This window comes from Magnolia sinica, chromosome 19 (assembly GCF_029962835.1).
Source record: "Magnolia sinica isolate HGM2019 chromosome 19, MsV1, whole genome shotgun sequence".
Classification (NCBI taxonomy): Eukaryota; Viridiplantae; Streptophyta; class Magnoliopsida; order Magnoliales; family Magnoliaceae; genus Magnolia; species Magnolia sinica.
In genome coordinates, this window is record NC_080591.1 from 46,386,731 (window position 1) to 46,407,181 (window position 20,451).

Genomic DNA, 20,451 nt, shown 5'->3' on the forward strand with positions numbered 1-20,451 from the left:
TCAAATCTATTGATCACATGACTCAAGATCACCGATTTAAAGAAAGTTTTCGATGATGCAAATTGCACTACAAGTGGGCCACTGAATCCTTGAACCTTGAAACAACCCATGGCCCAATGACAGACCTGTACGCATGAGAAATAGCTTGCCTATGTACATATGCGGCAAACCAAGAAACCAAGAGGATCTGCTGCGTGGGAAGCATGTTCAAATGGATATCCCATTCGTTTTCCTGTTTTAGAAACCCATCCTAAATAGATCTTGGACAACTCTAAACCAACCTTTACAGTGGGGCCCGTGTGATCCAAGCCATTCATCAGATGAATCACATTCCTTGCCCATCTTCGTATGATGTGGCCCCACCTAATTATTGGATTTACTTCATCTTTGAGCTCATGCCTAAGATAATCTAACCACACTAGATGAACGGAGTGGATTTCTCTCTCAGTCATCACAGTGGACCCCACCTGGCCCCATAGAAAATTTTTATCGGCAAATTAGAATCCAGTTTTAACCCGCGCACGAAAATAACCAGTTTAAAAAAACAGAAATTGCCATTTTTTGATCTCATTGTCGCAGTTTGATTCCTATGGGAATCCTGGTGGGAATTCTCCTTTAATCACAACTATTAAAACTACAAACACATGGATTAGTGATGAGCCGAAACCGCGAGAGACCAATGTTAGAAGGAGATTTCTTCTCCGTTTCCTTCTCCATGCAACAACTAAATGATTTTTATAAATTATGGATTCAAATCGATCTAGACCATCTAGATGTAATCTAGACAATCCTAGAAACTAGATCATAATGCAAGAATGCCGAAAACAATGGTTGGTTTCTGTTTTTCTTGAAACTAGGCGTGCAGTAGGTAGCCGCACTCTCCAATCTCATAAGCTCCAATTTCTCGATTCCTCGAGCTTCTTGGCGTCAATCCAGATCGTCCATGAGCTTCGTCGTGAAGAAATACGCTAAGAGAATGAATTTGCCATTAAGGGTGCATCTTCCCCGTTAAACCACCACTACTGCACATTTTTGGACCGCCTCTGATCTTGAATCCGAAACGATCGTAGTGTGGCCCACATGATCGACAAACGATCATAAGTAATTGCCTACTCTACGTCCAACAAGATACAAACAACAAACCGACTCAATATGTGCAAAATTGTCCTTGTGTAAGATTGTAACCTATCATTGAATCCTCTTTCAATTCGGATTTCTGGCATCTGAGAGGTTACAAAATACTCTCCTTCGACAGATCAAAACCAAATCCATGATAGAAAGAAGAAAGAAAAGAAAAGAAATTGAGGGAGAAGGATTGAGAACGGAAGAACAAGAGGGGACTGAGTGAGAAAAAAACAATAGAGGAAATCGAGTCGAGTTCGACTCAGTGGGCTGAGCTGAGTGGGGTTGTGTCCAAGTCCTGCCATGATGCTTTATTTATTTATTTTCATATTCTCCTCTTGCATTTATTCTTTCATCTTAATGTCGTCTCCAATCTCCATCCTCTTGTTCTTGTAAAATTCTCATGCCATCCTCATCTGGCCTTGGACAACTATTTGGGGTTTCCATTACAAATATTTTTTTCCAATCCCATCTAAGACCTTTACCTTCAGCCTTAATACCCCATTCTCGCCACCTTGATCCATGTCATTTTACCTTCTCATCCTCCTTCCAGACCTCAAACACTAATCAAAGTTCCTCTCCTTACTAGGACCATCTTGGTTTCCAAAACATATATTTGACCATCTCAATATTCTTTCCAACCATTTATTTTTATGGGTGATACTTTTAGGCTGCTTCAGGTGGCCTAATTCTTGATTCTATCCTCAGTTACCTTCCCATGTGTCCATCTTAACATTCTCACTGTGCAGTGCTTGTTTTCTGCTCCTGTTGCTTCCTAACTTCCAACACTGCTCCATTTGACATGGCTGGTCAAATGATAGTCTAATGAAAATTTCTCCTGAATTTCGCCCCCTTCTCTACTCTCATCAATCAGCACCACATCATCCAGATACAACATATATAAATGAAGCTTTTTCCTGCATACTTCTATAGCAAGCATAAAAAGGGCAGGAGATTCGTGCTGTCTGTGAAGAAGACCAACTACTATCGGGAACTTGTTTTACTAGATGCCATAGTCATCCATGTAATAACACCCTAATGCATGTCTGTAAAAATGTTTGATAGATCAACTGGACCTTTTCCTGCTTAACATCCATGACATAACTTGCCCTGATCGTCTATCAACTGCTTTCTCTAGTTCTAGAAGGCCATGTGTAGATATTTTCCTTCACTTTACCCTTCAATCAATTGCATAAGAAAATAACCTCTATAATGCAGGGGCATTTTCACACTGGTCAGTTCCAGCTTTTAGAGCAAGTGGGTAATTGTCCTGCATCACCCTAGTATTGATCTACTTAGGAAGCCCAACCGATTACCTGAAATACTTGTTTCTAGTCTTACCTTTTGCTCCAACACCCTTGCCGAAAGATTCATGGTGCAATTCGTAAGTTTTATTCTCTGATAGTTGTGCAATTTTGTGCATCTCATTTATTCTTTTAAATAGGGATACCTGTGCTTCTCCTCCATTTATCTACCATTTTCTTTGTCTGCTAAGTTTTGATGAAAAAACATAATTAAACCATCGATCTTGTCAAAATGCTATTGCTGCACCCTTGATCCCTACAAACTTTATCCTTTTCATCCTTGCTAGAGCTAACTTCCTTTACCTGAAGTCTGCAATAATACATATGCCTTCCCCAACCCTCAGGGCTTAAGGTACCTAGTTCTATCTCAGTAGCCAAGTTTTCATTCAACAATGTCTAAAAATAGCCTCACCATCTCCACATAAAATCACCAGATTGGTTAGTCCTCACTCTTAATGCATCTCTTGTGTCTACTGTCTTCACTTTTCCTCTCTCACATTTTGAAGTTTGTAGACATCTCTAATGGTACCTATCAGACAGCTCGTTGTACTCATACTTGGCCTTGCCTCTCATGTAGATCTCGTCTATTCCTTCAGGGCCATTTGGATGCCTCTATCCTTTTAAGTTGTAAGCAAGTTGCACCTGAAAGTGAGTTTCAGGTGTAACCATGTAAGTTGTTTAAAGGTAAGTGAAATCACTTCTTTATCTCAGGATCTCAAATACCCTGAAAAGCTGTATTGCAGCTTGTAACTCACAGGTGAAATTTCCTGTCCAAACATCACCTGTAAGTGAGGTACACGTAAACCCATTACAACTAATAAAATTTGCAGGCATCCAAATGACCCCCAACTTTCATCTGCTGGAAAACTTCTCTATTATAGCTTTGAGATGTGGTTGGGAATTGGTGGAAGCTCAGGTAATTAAGATTGGAACATTTCCATTTCGGGGTTGGTTTTTGAGTATTTGGAGTATAATTATAATAGGTATATTTCTTCTGCAGTCCCCATGACATTTAGGAGCACCAAACTGAAAGATTAACACCTCTTGACCATGGAATTGGTTCAATTTGTACAATGAGCAACATTTTAAATATTACTGCAAATGAAGTATTCTTCTCTGCATAAACATATGAAATTGTTTCTAGGTGATTTCTGTAGAGGAAGTAGTAGTTGTATGAATTGGTTTTTACATTATTATTGATGCAATCTTGGCAGTTGGTAGGGGAATATATACTTCCAGATTGTACTAGACTGATGATTTTATTTTTTTTCTCCTGGTTGGCAGGATGAACATTCTCATGCTCATTTATCTGAGCAGTTCAAGTTACACACCATTCATAGAGTGTACCTCAGTCTTTCCTCTGGAGTTCCGTATCCAAGTTACGGAGTCATTGATGTCCCGATTGCTCGTGATCCAAACAATAGGATTCGCATGGCTGCTGTTTCTAGCCGAAATAATTGTAGGCATGCTCGCCGAGCTGTTAGTAGGTGATTCATTTTCCTTTAGCCATTGCTTTCTATAGAAAGGAAGAAACTAATTGTGAAAACTTCTATTAGATAATCTCACAATTTAGTTCTCCTTGTCTCGGTTTGTTCAAAACCAAGTGAGAAGACAAGGCCTATTATATGAAAATATAATGCTATTCTTTGTACCATCTTTCAAACTGGTATAACCTCAAGAACTATCTTTGTATGGTATAATGTGCAACCTACATTGTAGATTGAAGCTTTAAATCCCAACTTTCAGCCATAATCTTATTCAAGGCTTTCTTAGAAGTATTGTTCGAAGTATTCCCCGATATTATCGAAGTATCCCTGATATTATCCATATCTCCAGCTCGGCGATACCGATAACACATGTAGTGGTACTGAAACACCGGTAGTATGAGAAATTCTAGGCATTGGTGATGTATTGCTAAGTATTGCCAATGTATTGATATTGCCAATTTATCGCTAATATTTTTTACTATGTAAATTCCAGTTGTCGCTTGTATCCCAGTGTATCGGCAATCAATGTTTTAAATATCCTTATTGCGTAATGTATCGCACCCTTGGGATACAGATACAAATCGGTTATCGCATGAGATATATCGGTTGTATCGCGTAATGTATTGATATTGTTGGGAAACATGGGAACATTGGGAAATTGGTCGAAGCGTTCAATGAAACTTCAAGAATTGTTGAAAAAAACATAAAAGAAAAGTACACATGACAGGGGTTCCCTTTCTATGGGGTCCTAATATATGCATTTTCTAACTGAACTAATGCAAGTATATTGTATATTCATATAATTTATAAACGTAAGAAGACATGTATGGAAACACAAGCAATACATTCAAAAGCAAAAGAAGAATCACTAGATCAAGTTACCTACATGTTTGATTTTGTGTTTGGATACAAAGATTGCAACTGATTTGCAAGAAATTGAGAAATTTTGTTTTTTCTCAATTTTTCGTAACTTGGCCCATTTCCCCCAAATCTTGAAATTGAAGCTCCAAATCTATAATTTTTCATGGAAAACATGAAGAATCATAGATTTGTAACCATTTGACATAGATTTAACGTGATTTACATCACCAAAATGAATTGAAAATCGAAAATGCTCACCAGATCGAATAGGTGGGATATATCGACACTACATGTGCGTTTCATATCGCACAGGTGGGATATAATATATATCGTGGGATATATCGACCGATATCATCGATACTTAAAACACGGTTGACAATATTTTGATAATCTCGTCAATGTATCGATATCACAAAAAAAAATTATTTATAAAAAAATTCCATTTCATTTTTTAATGGGCGCATGGTTGTATGCAACATTCAATTTGTTGACAATAATATCAATAATATCGCGATATTATCATTATTGCAACATGGGCAATATCGAGACCATAATGTTTTGTTTCCTTTCCAGTTGTCAACGATTTCTCGGCAAAATATCGTGTGTTGTTGATATTCTAAAATATTGATGGATGTTTGGATGGATAGATGGGATGGTTGGACTGATTTCTTACAACAACACATGCTTTTAGGCCCTTATTAAACGAAAACTTATTATGTATGTATTCTTTTTGCAGTGTTTTAAATCTTAAATATTCAAGTTTATGTATTTTAGGATCTCCTAAAGTTTCACTAAAATATTCCACAGTTTTCTCCATGTTTCTCCAATGTTTCCCCGCATTTTCAGTTATCAGTGATATCAATATTGTTTTCGTATCCCTGGCCAACGAAACTTGTAGCAATAATGATAATCTGAACACTACTCAGAAGGACCAAACTCTTTAGTCATTAATTTTCAAGCTCTAACCTATTATTGTTTTTTGAACATTAATAGTAACAAATTTATTGTAAAAGGCTAAAACAACAAAAAATTATAACCTTGACTAGAACCTAACAAGACATTAAGTTCAGATTGGCAATTCCGATTGAAAAAGACCCATAGTCACCACATCCATCCTAGCCTTCAAAATGACATTTGAGGCTTCCTTGAAGTGTTCCAGAAACAATGATTATTTCATTTTCCCGTATCTCCCAAAGACTCGCGAGTAACCATTCTCCAACACCCTTTGCCTTTTTTGCTGACACCCCCTTCACTCCATGAGCACATGAAACTTTTCATAGAGTTAGGGCTCCCGTAGTTCACCTCAAGACTACCTAAAATACTATCTCACACCTTCCTTGCATAAGGACAATGAATGAATAGATGGTTGTCTGTCTCTCATTATGCAAACAAAGGGAACACATATTAACAATAGCCATTCCTTTCTTTTGTAAGTTGTCATTGGTGAGCGCCTTGTTTCATCCAACTAAGCAAAAACAACAACCTTTGGAGGAACCCCACAATGCCAATAGAATGAAGTGTGCACAATATCTGTGTTTGAAGAATGCCCTTCAAGCATATGAGAAAATTCTAGTCTTGTTTATGAGCCAAATCGTCAAATCCTTCATCGTTAAAGAAGGGCTAATCCCCAAAAGGATACTCAACAAAGAAAGAGCGCCCCCCCCCCCCACACACACACACACACGCACACGCACACGCACAAATCCCTTCGGCAAAATGGAATCCACACTGCCCTTGTCCCTAAAAAGGTTTGTTGTAATTTCTCCATCCATGGCAGTACTTGCCAATTGCAGGAAGTCCTCTCTTAAGACTTCAATTCCTCACCCATACATGCTCTCGAAATCTAATCCTACTTCCATGACTAAAAGCAAAACCAACCAAGGTTTTCTGTAGTGGTAACAGTGGGCGTAACGGTCCCCATCAATAGGCGTAACGGCCGATACGGGGCCTGTAACTGTTGATTATTATTTTATTTTTTTCCAGAAAAATCTGGAAAAATACCCAAAAAATCGATAATATTCTAAATATTCCAAATATGCATTCATTTATAATTTTGAACATGTTTACGGTGGTGTAACGGTCGTATCGGGCTGTCTAATGAATTTACGAACTTGACAACCTGGAATTGACTACAAAACTCATGTTTTTAAATTTCTAACTATCTAACATCAATGATTGATATATTAAAATGAATTTAATATCAAAATATCTTACATGTGTAGCCGTGTAGGGTTTGCAATTATTTTTCATAATTTATTCTATATTATTATTAAGTTATTAACATACCTGAGGTCTTTAGAGTCCAAACTTGCAGAAATTACAATGTTCATTCTATTTTAAAGTCTTTAACATATTAGATACTTCTCCTACTATCCTGTCATCCTCATATATATATATATATATATATAGATATATATAGTAGTATCCTGTCATCCTCATATATATATATATATATATATAGATATATATAGTAGTATCTGATATACTCCCCTGCAACTTGATTAAGGATTACTTGATTAATTGTCAGGGGAGTTATTTTTATTACAAGTTCGGCAATGTTAGGTGTGTGCTTGCTTGCTTGGTGAATGTGTGGGTAATGGACTAATGGGTATATAGTAATACTTACCTTAATAAAAATCACGAATCATCACTCAGTCACTCACACCATGATTCACCACCAAAATGAAAATCTGCTTTGTTGTGGTTGCTCGACCTCTACCTCCACGTCATTGTCATCATCAGGCTGCGGCTGCGGAATAGGGGTTGCATATCCATAATATTCAGTGCCAAAGGGAAAAACTAGGTCGATGAAACCAGAGGATGACTGATCTTGACTAGGCAACGACTCCGACCCCGGGCAAGGATATCCACCAGTGCCTGACGAGTAACTGTACTGGTGCCCATACTCAGGTTGTTGGGATTGGGAATCCCGAGACTGAGAAGGATCTAGATATCTGTAATCATATGGATATGGTACTAGTACTCTTCCGTTGAACTTGAGCCGGACTTTGCATGAAAGTTGCCCCTCTTTCTGGGTCCAACATAGCTGCACAACTCTTTTGTTGCGCCGTGCGTATTATTGGGTCATCAATTTCCAAGTCTTCACTATCCTCTTCAATTTGTTTTTCTCTTGCTTCTAACCAAGGTAGAAGTGGCTCGTCCTCATCATAAATATTGTCCAGGTTTATTGGATAGTAGTCCGTGTCGGCGCCTGTAATGCTCCTATGATGTCGTCGCATTCTTAGCTTCATGTTGTAGTGCATAAAGACAAGTCTATCTAACGTCCTAGTCTGCAATTTATTCCTATTCTTTGAATGAATAAGTGCAAAATAACTCCAATTCCTTTCACAGCTAGAAGAAGATGTTGTCTTCCTCAAAACTTTTACTGCAATTTTTTGGAGAGCCTTCGTACTTTCCGAAATTCATTCACCATTCAGCCGGTTGTAACCTAGATACTATATGATGTGCAAGAGCATCTCCAAAGCTACCCTGGTGATTTCCAAATGTATTTAATTCATTCAACACCTTTATTTGCATATCTAAGTCAGGCTCTAATCTCTTTATCACATTCTTTAGCCCACCACGAACTTCATTATTCGCAACAAATGGTTGGGCATATCTGTACCTGGGATTTAGGTAGTAACCTACTACATGAAGATCATGATGGTGTTGTGTTGTCCATCTCTTGTCGATCATCCTCTAATAAGAATCCCAACTTGTACAATCACGTTGAATTGCTAACTTTGCCTTATCCATGGCATCTTAGAGGAAGCCCATAGTAGGTGTTTCGTCGGTTTCAACAAGACGGAGTACCCTCATTAGTGGCTCCATCACTATTAGGATACTCTTAACCTTTTTCCAATATTTATTGTCCCGTATGGTGTTCACAACTTCAACTTGTGTCCCTGATGTCTTCCCATGTTTTGTGTTGAGCCAATATCGAGAAGCAAACATCTTACTCAACTCTCCCCTATGCTAGTATAAACTTTCCAAGGCTATAAAGTTTATTGCGAATCTAGTCGCCTCAACAGGAAACGATCGACATAAGCTAAACCCTATCCCCAAACCTCATCCTGCTCCCCCAGCTTTGCTTCGTCAACCAAATATCTCCACCCCCCCAACCACCAACCCTTTGGACCGGAATGCCATTGGCCTATAAGTTTTGAACACAATCATCATCCTCCATATCCCAATCAGGGAACTCTCCCTATCCGTGTTCCTCTTGGATCTCAAACTCAAGACGGAAAGACCTTGCAAATGCCTTGATCGGAGAAGCAGCGGATCCCAGCCTCTCAGTCCAACTCTGTTAGACGCACTGAGATCCTCTTCATTCAGTGCATTAGGGGTGGAAGTTGCCAGGATCTCAGAATTATCCTTCCTCATCTCATTTCAAACTAGGGCCGAAGCAATTGCCTTCGAGCGAGACTCGGTTCTTCACAAGTCTATTGGTCTCTGTTCCATGTCCCCATCGGTGCCTTCTGCTGTTTCCACCAACAGAGGTATTTGGATCTGAATCTAAGGGATTCCTATCCACGCTTGGAGTAGACCAACCATCGAACAGGTAGTAGGTCATTTTGTAGACATAGATCCCATCTCTCTATCAAGGGCTTTTCTGATGTTTACCAGAGTGAAGATCATACCCTTTCTTGGAGTGGCTTTATCAATTTCACTAGCTCTAGAGGTAGAGCACCTATCCTTCCTGATCATCTCCTTGATCGAATCTGTATGCCTTCGGCAGACGATGGCTCAACGTAGGGTCCAACCTTTGGCTCCTAATCATAGACAAGCTCTCTCTGAGATTGAGAAACCTTCGCCAATCCCCACCGCGCTTAAAGTAGCTACTCAGCAAATCCAGTTGAGCGAGGCCAGAATAGTAGCAAGGAAACTATGGTCAACCAACGCACATCCCCTGTTTGACAGTATGCCTCACCCGATTCCACCAATCAGATTTCAACTCTCAACATCCCATCTGGTGCTGGACACCAACCTATTCCCATAGACTAACCTCAAGTCTATCCGTCCTTCAGTCCTAGGCCTCACCACACCCTTCCAACTAGTACTGTTAGTCCAGTTAACAACCAACCGACCTCCTCTCATCAGGCCCTATTCCATATGGCTATCCATACCCCTCATCCCAACCCAAATCAAAATCCTCCCCTGCTAGCTCCATACTCCGACCCAATGAACCCCACCCTCAGTGTTGGAGCATAAAATTCAATTAAAAGGAGGAAGACAAGTGAAGAAGAAAAAAGACATGAAATACTCGAGTTGCGCGGGGCACGAGTTGCACGGGGAACAAGAGTTGCGCCGGGCCGCGCAACTCATCATAGTTGTGTCGGCCTGCGCTACTCTCTTTAGAGATGACTGGATTGAAAAGTGTGAAGTGGGGTCCATAGCTCAGAATTCGAGGACCCACACGTGCGGAAACCTATAAATATCCCCATACTCCCTTCCATTTGTGGGATCGGATTTCCAGAAGACCAGTACCTCTGACAGGTATTGGAGAGGGTGGAGAGAGAGAGAATGAAGGAGGCCGGGTCGTGCCACTCCATGCCAGTTGTGCGGGCCCGCGCAAATCGTTGACCCACACAACTCATGGAGGAGTTGCGCAGGTACCCTAAGAGGCAACAAGCGTGTTGATTTTTAAAAGCCTCCCAAGCTATTTCAAATATCTTAGGGAGTTCTGGTACTCCTTTATCATATTAATGAAGGAAGAAGTGCAAGGAAGACCCGCACAACTCATCTCTGATGGAGATATGAATAACATGAGTTGGAATGCTGTCGAAATTCATATTTGAATATATTTCGCGCTTGTATTTTTGTCATAGAAACTCTATCCTAGAATCAAAGGATCAAAAGGATGTAATGAACTTTGAATGAATAAATTTGATGATTATTCTCTCTATTCTTTCTTTTGTCATTATTAAGTAGGATAATTCCCTTGAATCAAATGCATTCGTTTCTATTCGAAACAAAATGACGACTCCACTAGGGAACCAATCTTACTTAATTTTGACTTGGTAACAATCTGGAGAATTTCATCATTGTTTGGCGTCTTATAAGATGCCAAAATAGCGACTCTCGATGGGAACATCCTTCCTTTCATCTCTAGGATAGAATGTGTTTGCGAATAGATACTAACTAATGTTGCATATCTTTTGACTGGATCGTAATAAAACAACAGTGAGTGCATCAATCATTCAAGAGATCACTCGCAGGGAAATAGGAAAGGGAAGAGGGAAATGGATGACGACCACTCGCTGAGACGTACAGGCGAAGCTGAGGTAATCACATTGCATTCAGGCAAAAGAGTAAAAAGCCCCGAATACAAAGCACTGAAATAAAGAGAGGAGAAACGTCTGCAGAACACCATGGTGGCAATAGAGGAGAAAAGAATGAGATCGAGAAGGTAGCATATGATGTGATAAGTCATTTGAAAGGCATACCGGCTTGACTAAGTGCGTATGACGCGTTGTGACTGTCAGAAGATTCTCGATGAAGCCTGATCCAAGCTGTCTGATAATAATGTCAGAAAAGCATTGCTCATAGAAATGGAACACGAAGAGCGAAACAACTGCATGCCAGTAATTTCCTTCTCCGATGATGATTTAATTTGTGATGAAGAGCACAATAGGCCATTGATGGTGGTAGGCCATGTTCGCGGTAGGCAGATCAAACGAATAATGCTAGACAATGGGTCTGCGGTGAATTTATTACCATTGACGATGCTGAATGAATTGGGATATCGTCATTCCCATTTACGCTCCAGTGGAATGATGATACAAGGGTTTAATCAAGATGGACAACGGGTGCTCGACAAGATCACGTTAACATTAGAGAAAGGGGAGCTAATGACAAATGTCGTCTATCATGTCATCAATGCAGTAACGACATATAACCTCCTCTTGGGAAGACCCTGGATGCATCAATACGGCATTATACCATCCACCCTCCAATGCTTTAAGTATTGTAAAGACGGAATGCAGTATAAGGTAATGGCTGATGCAAAACCGTATACGGAAGTAGAATCTTTCTTCGCTGACGCCAACTATTATAAAGGATTCGCCATAGAAAATAAAAAAGGAAATGATGAGAGTAAAATAGTGCAAAATGAAGTCACGAAAATAAAGTTATCTGAGAAAGAAAACATGAAGCAGAAATTTTATTTTGTAGCAAGGCATTTAAGACAACCGGGACAGCCCCTACTGACGTTATTTTCACTCGAACAATTGGAGATTCTACAATCGAATTATACGATGCCGTTACCACATGTAAAAAGGAAAAAGCCATTTCCGGCTATGCCAAAAAGGTTTCATGTTAAAGCTAGTTCAAAGAACCCGGAGCCTATTGAATTCTATGCAATTTCAGAAGCAGAAATAGAAGAGAAGGTAGACAATAAGGCGAATATCGATAAGTTAACATCTGAAGACCTCGAAAGATACAGTCTTGCTAGTAGGAGGATGATGAAAAATATTGGTTTTGATTGCAAAGAACCAGTCGGACTGAACGGTGGAAAAGGTATTTTGATCCCGATTGGAGTCAATGAGGAAAAACGGAAGAAATCCTGCGGATTAGGGGAAGAATCTTCAGTAAATATGATCACTGTTGAATCAATGGAAGAGATAAGACTCTGAAGTAATCAAGCATCCTGAAGCAGCTCCAAAGCAGATAGAAGACGGAGGGCAACCGACCATTGATAGTTTACGAGAAATAAATTTGTGAATTGAAGGACCACGGAACACGTTCACAAGCGCCAGTCTCCCTGAACAAGAAGTTGATCAATATATTAAACTTTTAAAAGAAAATAACGACATGTTTGCTTGGACATATGTAGAAATGCCAGGCCTGGAACCATCGGTGGCAATGCATTGACTAAACATCTCCAAAGATAAGAAACCGATTAAGCAAGCGTAAAGGCGATTTCACCCAGATTTGGTTCCCCTAATCGAAGAAGAAGTAAATAAGTTGATTAAGGTTGGATTCATCAGAGAAGTCAAGTACCCCAAATGGATATCAAACATTGTCCCAGTAAAAAAGAAAAGCGGACAAATCAGAGTATGTGTTGATTTCAGAGATTTGAATGAAGCATGTCTGAAAGATGATTTCCCATTGCCGATAACTGAGTTATTAATCGACAGTATGACCAAGTACGCCATTATGTCCTTCATGGACGGTTATGCTGGATATAACCAAATAAGAATAGCTCTAGAAGATGAAGAAGCCACGGCCTTTAGGATGTCTCTAGGAATTTTCTGTTATAAAGTCATGTCGTTTAGCCTCAAGAATGTTGGCACAACATATCAGAGAGCAATGCAGAATATATTCCAAGACATGATGCACAAGCATGTCGAGTGCTATGTGGACAACCTAGTAGTCAGATCAAAGGATCATGAAGAACATCGCAAACATCTGGTTTTAGTATTTCGTTGACTCGAAAAGAAACAACTAAAAATGAATCCGTCCAAGTATGCTTTTGGTGTCTCATTAGGAAAATTTCTCGGTTTTGTCGTCAGACACAGAGGAATCGAAATCGACCCGGGAAAGATTAGAGCCATTCAGGAGATGCCGCCGACGAAAACGTTAAAAGAATTAAAAAGTCTGCAGGGCAAGTTGGCATATATTCGCCGTTTTATCTCAAATTTAGCAGAAAGATGTCAGCTGTTTTCTCATCTGATGAAGAAAGGAATAGAATTTATGTGGGACAAAGCTTGTCAGAATGCGTTTGATTCAATCAAAGAGTTATTGAAACATCCCCCCAGTATTGGCAGCTCCTATGAAAGGCAAACCCCTCATTCTTTATATCTTTGCGACAGAAAATTCATTAGGGGCCCTGCTAGCACAAATAAGCGAACAAGGAAAAGAGATCACGCTATATTATCTGAGTAAAACCTTGATAGGTGCCGAATGCAATTACTCGCCCATCGAAAAAATATGTTTGGCATTGATATTTGCTATATAGAAATTGAGACATTATTGTCTTTCTCATGGCATAATCCTAATCTCACTAGCAGACCCCATAAAGTTCTTGATGACGAGACCGATGCTATCTGGGAGATTGGCTAAATGGATGCTTTTGCTTTCATAATATACGATCACCTACGAACCAGCAAAAGCGGTGAAAGGACAAGCAGTGGCAGATTTCTTAGCAGCTTACCCTATACTGGATAATGAAGCAATCAGTGATGATTTTCCAGACGAACAGGTAATGATGATAGAATCGCCTAATTTATGGGAGATGTACTTCGATGGGGCTTCTAGGACTTCAGGAACGGGTGCCGGAGTGATATTCATCAGTCCTTAGGGCGACTTGTTGTCGTATTCCTTTACATTAGGGACTGCATATACCAATAATGAAGTTGAGTATCAAGCTCTCAGTATAGGAATGGAAATAGCCAAAGAGATGAAAATAAAAGCGCTACGAATTTTCGGCAATTCTAAGTTGGTGATAAATCAGCTTACGACTGAATTTGAAATAAGAAAGCAGGAACTCCTATCGTATTATCGACGAGCGCAACAGTTATTGGAGCAGTTTCAAGACGTCAAAATCAAGCATGTACCGCGATCAGAAAATGCAAGATCAGATGCTTTAGCTAGCTTAGCCGCAGCCTTATCTTGTCCTAACCGGAGTCCTCTTCAGATAACAATCGAAGAGAGAAGATTCTTACCGTCAGTAGAACATGTCGACGAAATCTCTGAAGCACTTCCTGTATCATGTTTGGAGATCGCAATAGACGATTGACGTCAGCCTTTCGTAGACAATCTCAAAATGATATTTTGCCAAAAGACCCAGCACAGAAGCTGCAGATAAAGCAAAGAGCGAAGAAATTTATTTTATGCAATGAAGAGCTTTACAGGAAGTCGTATAATGAGGTATTGTTAAGTTGCTTGGATGTGAAAGAAGAAATCAATTATTACGAAAAGCTCATTCAGGTGAATGTGGGGCTCATCAGGTTGACAGGAATTTGTTCCATCGGATACGTCGGATGGGGTATTATTGGCCTACTATGTTCAGAGGTGTGATTGAGTATGCAAAGCGATGTCATGAATGTCAAATACATGGTGATGTCATACGTGTGCTTCTTGAAGATCTTTATCAATCGGTGACTTCTTGTCCCTTTGCAGCCTAGGGATTGGATGTTATTGGCCCTATAAATCCACTGTCATCTAATGGGAAACAATACATTTTAGCGGCGATAGACTATTTCTCAAAGTGGACTGAAGCTATTGCACTAAGAAATGTTAAAGAAAAGGATGTTGTAAACTTCATACGACATGTGATAATATACCACCATGGTATTTCACAAAAGATCATCACTGATAAAGGGACGCCATTCAAGAACAGAGGTATGGAGAAATTATGCCGGAAATTTGATATCTAACATTCATTTTCGACACCTTACTACCCACCAGCCAATGGGTTAGCTGAGGCGTTCAATAAGACAATTGTGAAGATATTGAAGAAAGCAATCACGGGGAATAAGTGTGACTGGGACGAAAAATTGCAAGAAGCTCTATGGGCTTATCTAACTACTCATCGTACTGCTACGAAAGCCACACCATATTCTTTGGTTTATGGAGTCGAAGCTGTTATCCGCATTGAAATGCAAGTTGTGTCGCTCAGAGTAGCAGTACATTAGTCAATTACAGACGATGAAAATGCCAAAATAAGATTGGTAGAATTGGATTTACTTGATGAAAAACGACTGGCAACCCAACAACGGTTACAATTATATCAGGCAAGAGTCTCCGTTGCCTTTGACAAGAAAGTTAAGCATCGCTCTTTCAAGAAAGGTGACATGGTGTTGATGTTGAAAAGGCCGATCGTGGTTACCCGTAGAACAGGGGGCAAATTTGACCCTAAATGGGATGGCCCGTACATAATATCCGAGGTGTAGTCCAATGGAGCCTATCGGGTGGTAGATCAAGACAGACGGGGCATAAGTATACCAGTCAATGCTCGCTTCATAAAAATATATCGTCCCTGAATATGCACAAAGTTTTGATTTAGAAGATTCACAGCACAATACTTCTCAATCAAAAGGGGGCAAGAAAAGAAGAATGATGAAAGAGCCTCATAAGGCAACTCTCTATATTCTTTGCTGCACAATTAATAAAAACGCAAAATTTCAGACTTATCGAGATAAAGCACAATGATTATCGCCAGTGATTACCATCAAATCGTCAAAAGCCATCATTGCCATTGCCATATCGCCGACACAGGCCATTTTATCATCTAAATCTATCGAAATTAATAGCATCGCCAAGCTGATGTACTATTCTAATTATAAAATGTTGTTTTATATCATTGGCAAGGGGCGATATATCAATTTCAATTTATTACCTCTAGCAGGGCTTATAAAGCCAACAACCACGTATAAAATCCTGCGACAACGATGGTGATCTATCATATACGGCAGCAGAGTTGAGCATATGAAGCCAACTTCGTATAAGACTTATCATCATTGGCGATGGCGATACGATGAGGTTATTCGGGTAGCAGTGAGAAGCCAGAGGCCCTAAAAAGCCCGTAAAGAGCATCATGTGCACCCATGCAGGCAGTTGATGAAGCAATCACGTAAGATCTATGTTGTCTGTATAGTTTCCGACAGCGTCACAAGGGCTGGCAAGGAAATGCCCTCTCGTGAATGGGTCCGACCTTGCAGACGAAGAAAAAGTGAGTCTTTGAAGCAAGATGACTCCCCAAATCTCTGGCTTGATTTTAGTAGCAACGTGTGAGGATAGGTCTCTGAAGCAAGATGACCCCTCATTAATGGACTGGCGGCCCTGGATTTGGTACCCGAAGGTAGCCTTGCGTCCCCCGTGAACTCTAGAGAGTTACCGTGGCCAACCATGTGCGAAAAACCCACTGAGTTCATTGCCCCAGTAGCTTCACTGGGCCCCTCTGATGGATCGCGGTTTGTGAACTCCCCGGCCGTGATAAGCCTAGTGAAATCCAGAGAGTTACAGAGGCCATTCGCGTAAGACCCGACTCCAACTACTTATGAGTCTAAAAACTGTGATCACTCCAACTACTCACGAGCTTAGACTGTGCGTGGGGCTAACTAAAACTGAAATTTAGTTCCGCCCATTTAAAATACCATATAGGTGATGCTATGCTAACAGTCGTATATAGATTGTTACTGTGTTAGCATGTACTTATTGAATTTGCTTACAGGAACTGATAATATTATAAGCCTCGAACTAGTGTATAACTCTGCAAATGCATGCGTTCATTTACCTCATACAGAAATGCATTGTTATGAAATTACTGCAAGAGATACAAAAATGCTATAACTCTTGCTATATCTTCTCTTTCAATTATAGCAATGTCAAGAAAATTTGAAAAGTTTGCGGTATTCTATTCAAAAGTTCAACCTTCTGAAATAACTATCAGTTAATTACGATATGTTTACCTTTGTAATGAAAGCTATGAGGTCTTTACAACGAAGATAAATTATCCTGCAAAATTCTTAAAGGCGGTGGAGGATGAAATCGCGAAGAATCATCATTGTCCTCTGAAAGATTCGATGATTCAAATACATTTTCTAAATTCCTCAAAAAGACACCAAAAGCTATCCATCCTTCAAGGGTATCAGCGGGCTTTGCTTCATTAATAATATCTTCTGGAGAAATTCTTACACAAAGTTGACCTGGACGGGGGGCATGATTGGTCCCTTAGAAATAACCTATGCCTTGGTCTTTGGTCTTTCTGATAACTCCTCAGCTGTGGTGGAAGAATTCATATGGCATGATCTACTGGATAATATCTACGTATCAGGTAGTATTGGTGAGCCCACCAATGCATCTAGGAAGTATGGACTGGATAGTTATAGCCAGGAATTATGAAATGAGATCCAGTATTGACATTTAAGAGCTGCCTCCAAATTAAAGCCCAATTATATGGTCCGATACCACAACTCCTCATGGATCTCGTAACAATATCACAGGTCTCCGGCACAGTCTGGTCAAATCCGAATTGACGAGCAAATTTACTCGGATAATAGGGTTCATGCCAGAATGCGCTACCCTCTCTCAATGAAAGAGTACTAGATCTAATGGAAACAAGGAATGAATGTTCCCCAAAAGAGATAGAATTGTCATCAACAAATTTTATGCCTTCTGGATGACTAGTGAATGGAAATTGATGAAAGTCGACATGGTCACTATACTCTATTTTTCGAGTGACCAACCATTCGATTTCTCAATCATCCTCCTTAGTTGATAATATTGAAGAGGGAGCCGCTGAGGATTTGAATATGCCATTTTTGAGTCATTAAAGGTCCAAGGGAAATACACTCCTAACCAACCTATGAAGAAATGCTAGGGAGCGCAAACCGGGAAAGATGTGATTGTTGCATATCTGGGACCGGAGGCGATGTCCCCAAAAGCGTGATACAAGGAGCACAGAATTGGAGGAGCTAATGAATATCTCTGACCCTCCGCCATTGCACCCGTGACTACAAAGAGAGATGGTCTGATGATGTCCATCTGTTCCGAGTTAGGAAATATCACTAAGCTCAGCCAATAAGCTAAAAAGGCGGCTAATTCACAAGAATGGTTGTATTTAGTGGGGCTCATAATGTTCTCATGAATAGTCTTGAGGTCCCGATGATTATGGCCCGCAAAGCTGTCAAAGCAAAATAATATGGTTATTTAGAAGAAAGATGAAGACCTGAAAGGCCTGAAAAGGAAAGAGTAAAAGAAAAGAAACATACCGTAGTTTTCGAGAAAAGTGAGCTAGCCATTCAAGGGAAGTAATGTGTTCAGTCTGTGGGAAGTTGGCCAATTCTCTGAAGAGTTCAAGTGTGGTCTTTGAAATCTCAGATTTGCTATTTTCCGCATAGGCAAGAAAAAATTCTTCGTTTGAAGGGATATAAGCATCAAAGATGTTGCCCATGATGGGGAGACCTGCTATGCGGAGAAGATCCCATAGAGTAATGCTCATCTTGCCTAAAGGAAGGTGAAATGAGTTGGTGATTGGGGACCAGTGATTGAGAAAACCCCTGAAGATAGCTACATCTCCATGGAAATGTTCTAATGTGGCTATGATGGCATCGAGAAGGTTAATCTGTTCCAAAGTGGTAATATGTTTTCAAGCAACGGTTCGGGCCCAAGCACTAGAAATTTTGAGGAGATAGAAGACCCTTGGCCAGAAAATCATTTGTTCTCCAGGGTATATGACCATTGAAGAAATTGCTGGGCAGTTTCGAAGAAATGAGTTGGGAATGGCTGATGAGGATTATGACAAGGACATAAAAATCACATTTTATATATCATACTAGCCTTCTGGTGCGATTCTTTCCCTTCCAAACGAGCTTCCAAAATCCTTGGTTCCCCCATAATCCAATTGTCTATAAAAAACAAGGCTGCTTTGATAGGTGGACGGTTCACTACGTAGAATCAACCAATGATGTCGCAAATTTATAGGGATAGTGATTGCCTCACTCGCAGAGGCATGGCGAAGTTCCAATGCGTCTTCATTGATCTCTATGAAATCCCAAGGATGGTGAGAGGTTTGTTCAAATTCCGAAGAAGCTGAAGGATCCCTTCTTCTTGAAGACGAAGGTTCTGAATGTTTCATGATTAAGGGATAGAGGCTATTAAGTCAAATAGAAGGTTTTGAGAAGAAAAAGAGAAAAGTTAGGGTCTAGAAGAAAATTGGGTAGAGTTTCGTAACACTTGGAATTGCACTAAGTGCAGACAAGTTGCGCGGATTGCAAGTTGCGCGGGTTTGCTAGTTGGGTGGAAAGAGGGATCTGGCCTGAAGAAAATTCTGAAGTAAGGAAATAGTTGGGAGTTCAGTATTTATAGCCAATCTAGGGTCTGGAATGAAGTAGCGCAGGGCCCAGTGGTGAGTTGTGCAGCAGGAGTTGCGTAGAGCTGCACAACTCAGATCACAGGCGAGTAGTTTTTGATCCTTCGAGTTGACTCGATTGGCAATCAAATCTCGGATCAAGGGGGCATCTGTTGGAGCATAAAATTCAATTAAAAGGAGGAAGACAAGTGAAGAAGAAATAAAGACATGAAATACTCGAGTTGCGCGGGGTGTGAGTCACGAGGAACAAGAGTTGCGCCGGACCGCGCAACTCATCATAGTTGCGCCGGCCCGCGCTACTCTCTTCAAAGATGGTTGGATTGAAAAGTGCGAAGTGGGGTCCACAGCTCGGAATTCGAGGACCCACACGTGCAGAAACCTATAAATACCCCCCTACCCCCTTCATTTGTGGGATCGGATTTCCAGAAGACCGGGTATTGGAGAGAGGGCAGAGAGAGAGCGAAGGAAGGAGGCCGGGTCACACCACTCCATGTGAGTTGCGCGGGTACCCTAAGAGGCAACAAGCGTGTTGATTTTTAAAAGCCTCCCAAGCCATTTCAAATATCTCAGGGAGTTATGATACTCTTTATCATATTAATGAAGGAAGAAGTGCAAGGAAGACCCGCACAACTCATCTATGATGGAGATATGAATAACATGAGCCGAAATGCTGTCGAAATTCATATTTGAATATATTCAGCACTTGTATTTTTGTCATAGAAACTCTATCCCAGAATCAAAGGATCAAAAGGATGTAATGAACTTGGAATGAATAAATTTGATGATTATTCTCTCTATTTTTTCTTTTGTCATTATTGAGTAAGATAATTCCCCTGAATCAAATGCATTCGTTTCTGGTCGA

At 40.2% G+C, this 20,451-nt stretch overlaps 1 protein-coding gene across 9 annotated transcripts in view; it reads left to right on the plus strand.

The window, feature by feature from the left end:
• Nucleotides 1-20,451, plus strand: part of LOC131234968 (RNA pseudouridine synthase 2, chloroplastic) — a 128,110-nt gene that overhangs the window by 73,632 nt on the left and 34,027 nt on the right. For 7 of the 9 annotated variants that reach the window (XR_009165864.1, XM_058231999.1, XM_058231998.1 and 4 more), the window contains exon 4: nt 3,711-3,913. The exons of 1 other annotated variant lie outside the window; for it this stretch is intronic. Coding sequence is in view for 7 of the 8 variants with exons in the window: in XM_058231999.1 (XP_058087982.1) it covers nt 3,711-3,913 (203 nt within the window). In the remaining variant the exon portion in view is untranslated. The remainder of the gene's footprint in view (nt 1-3,710; nt 3,914-20,451) is intronic. One more of the 9 variants, XM_058231994.1, reaches the window with a different exon arrangement.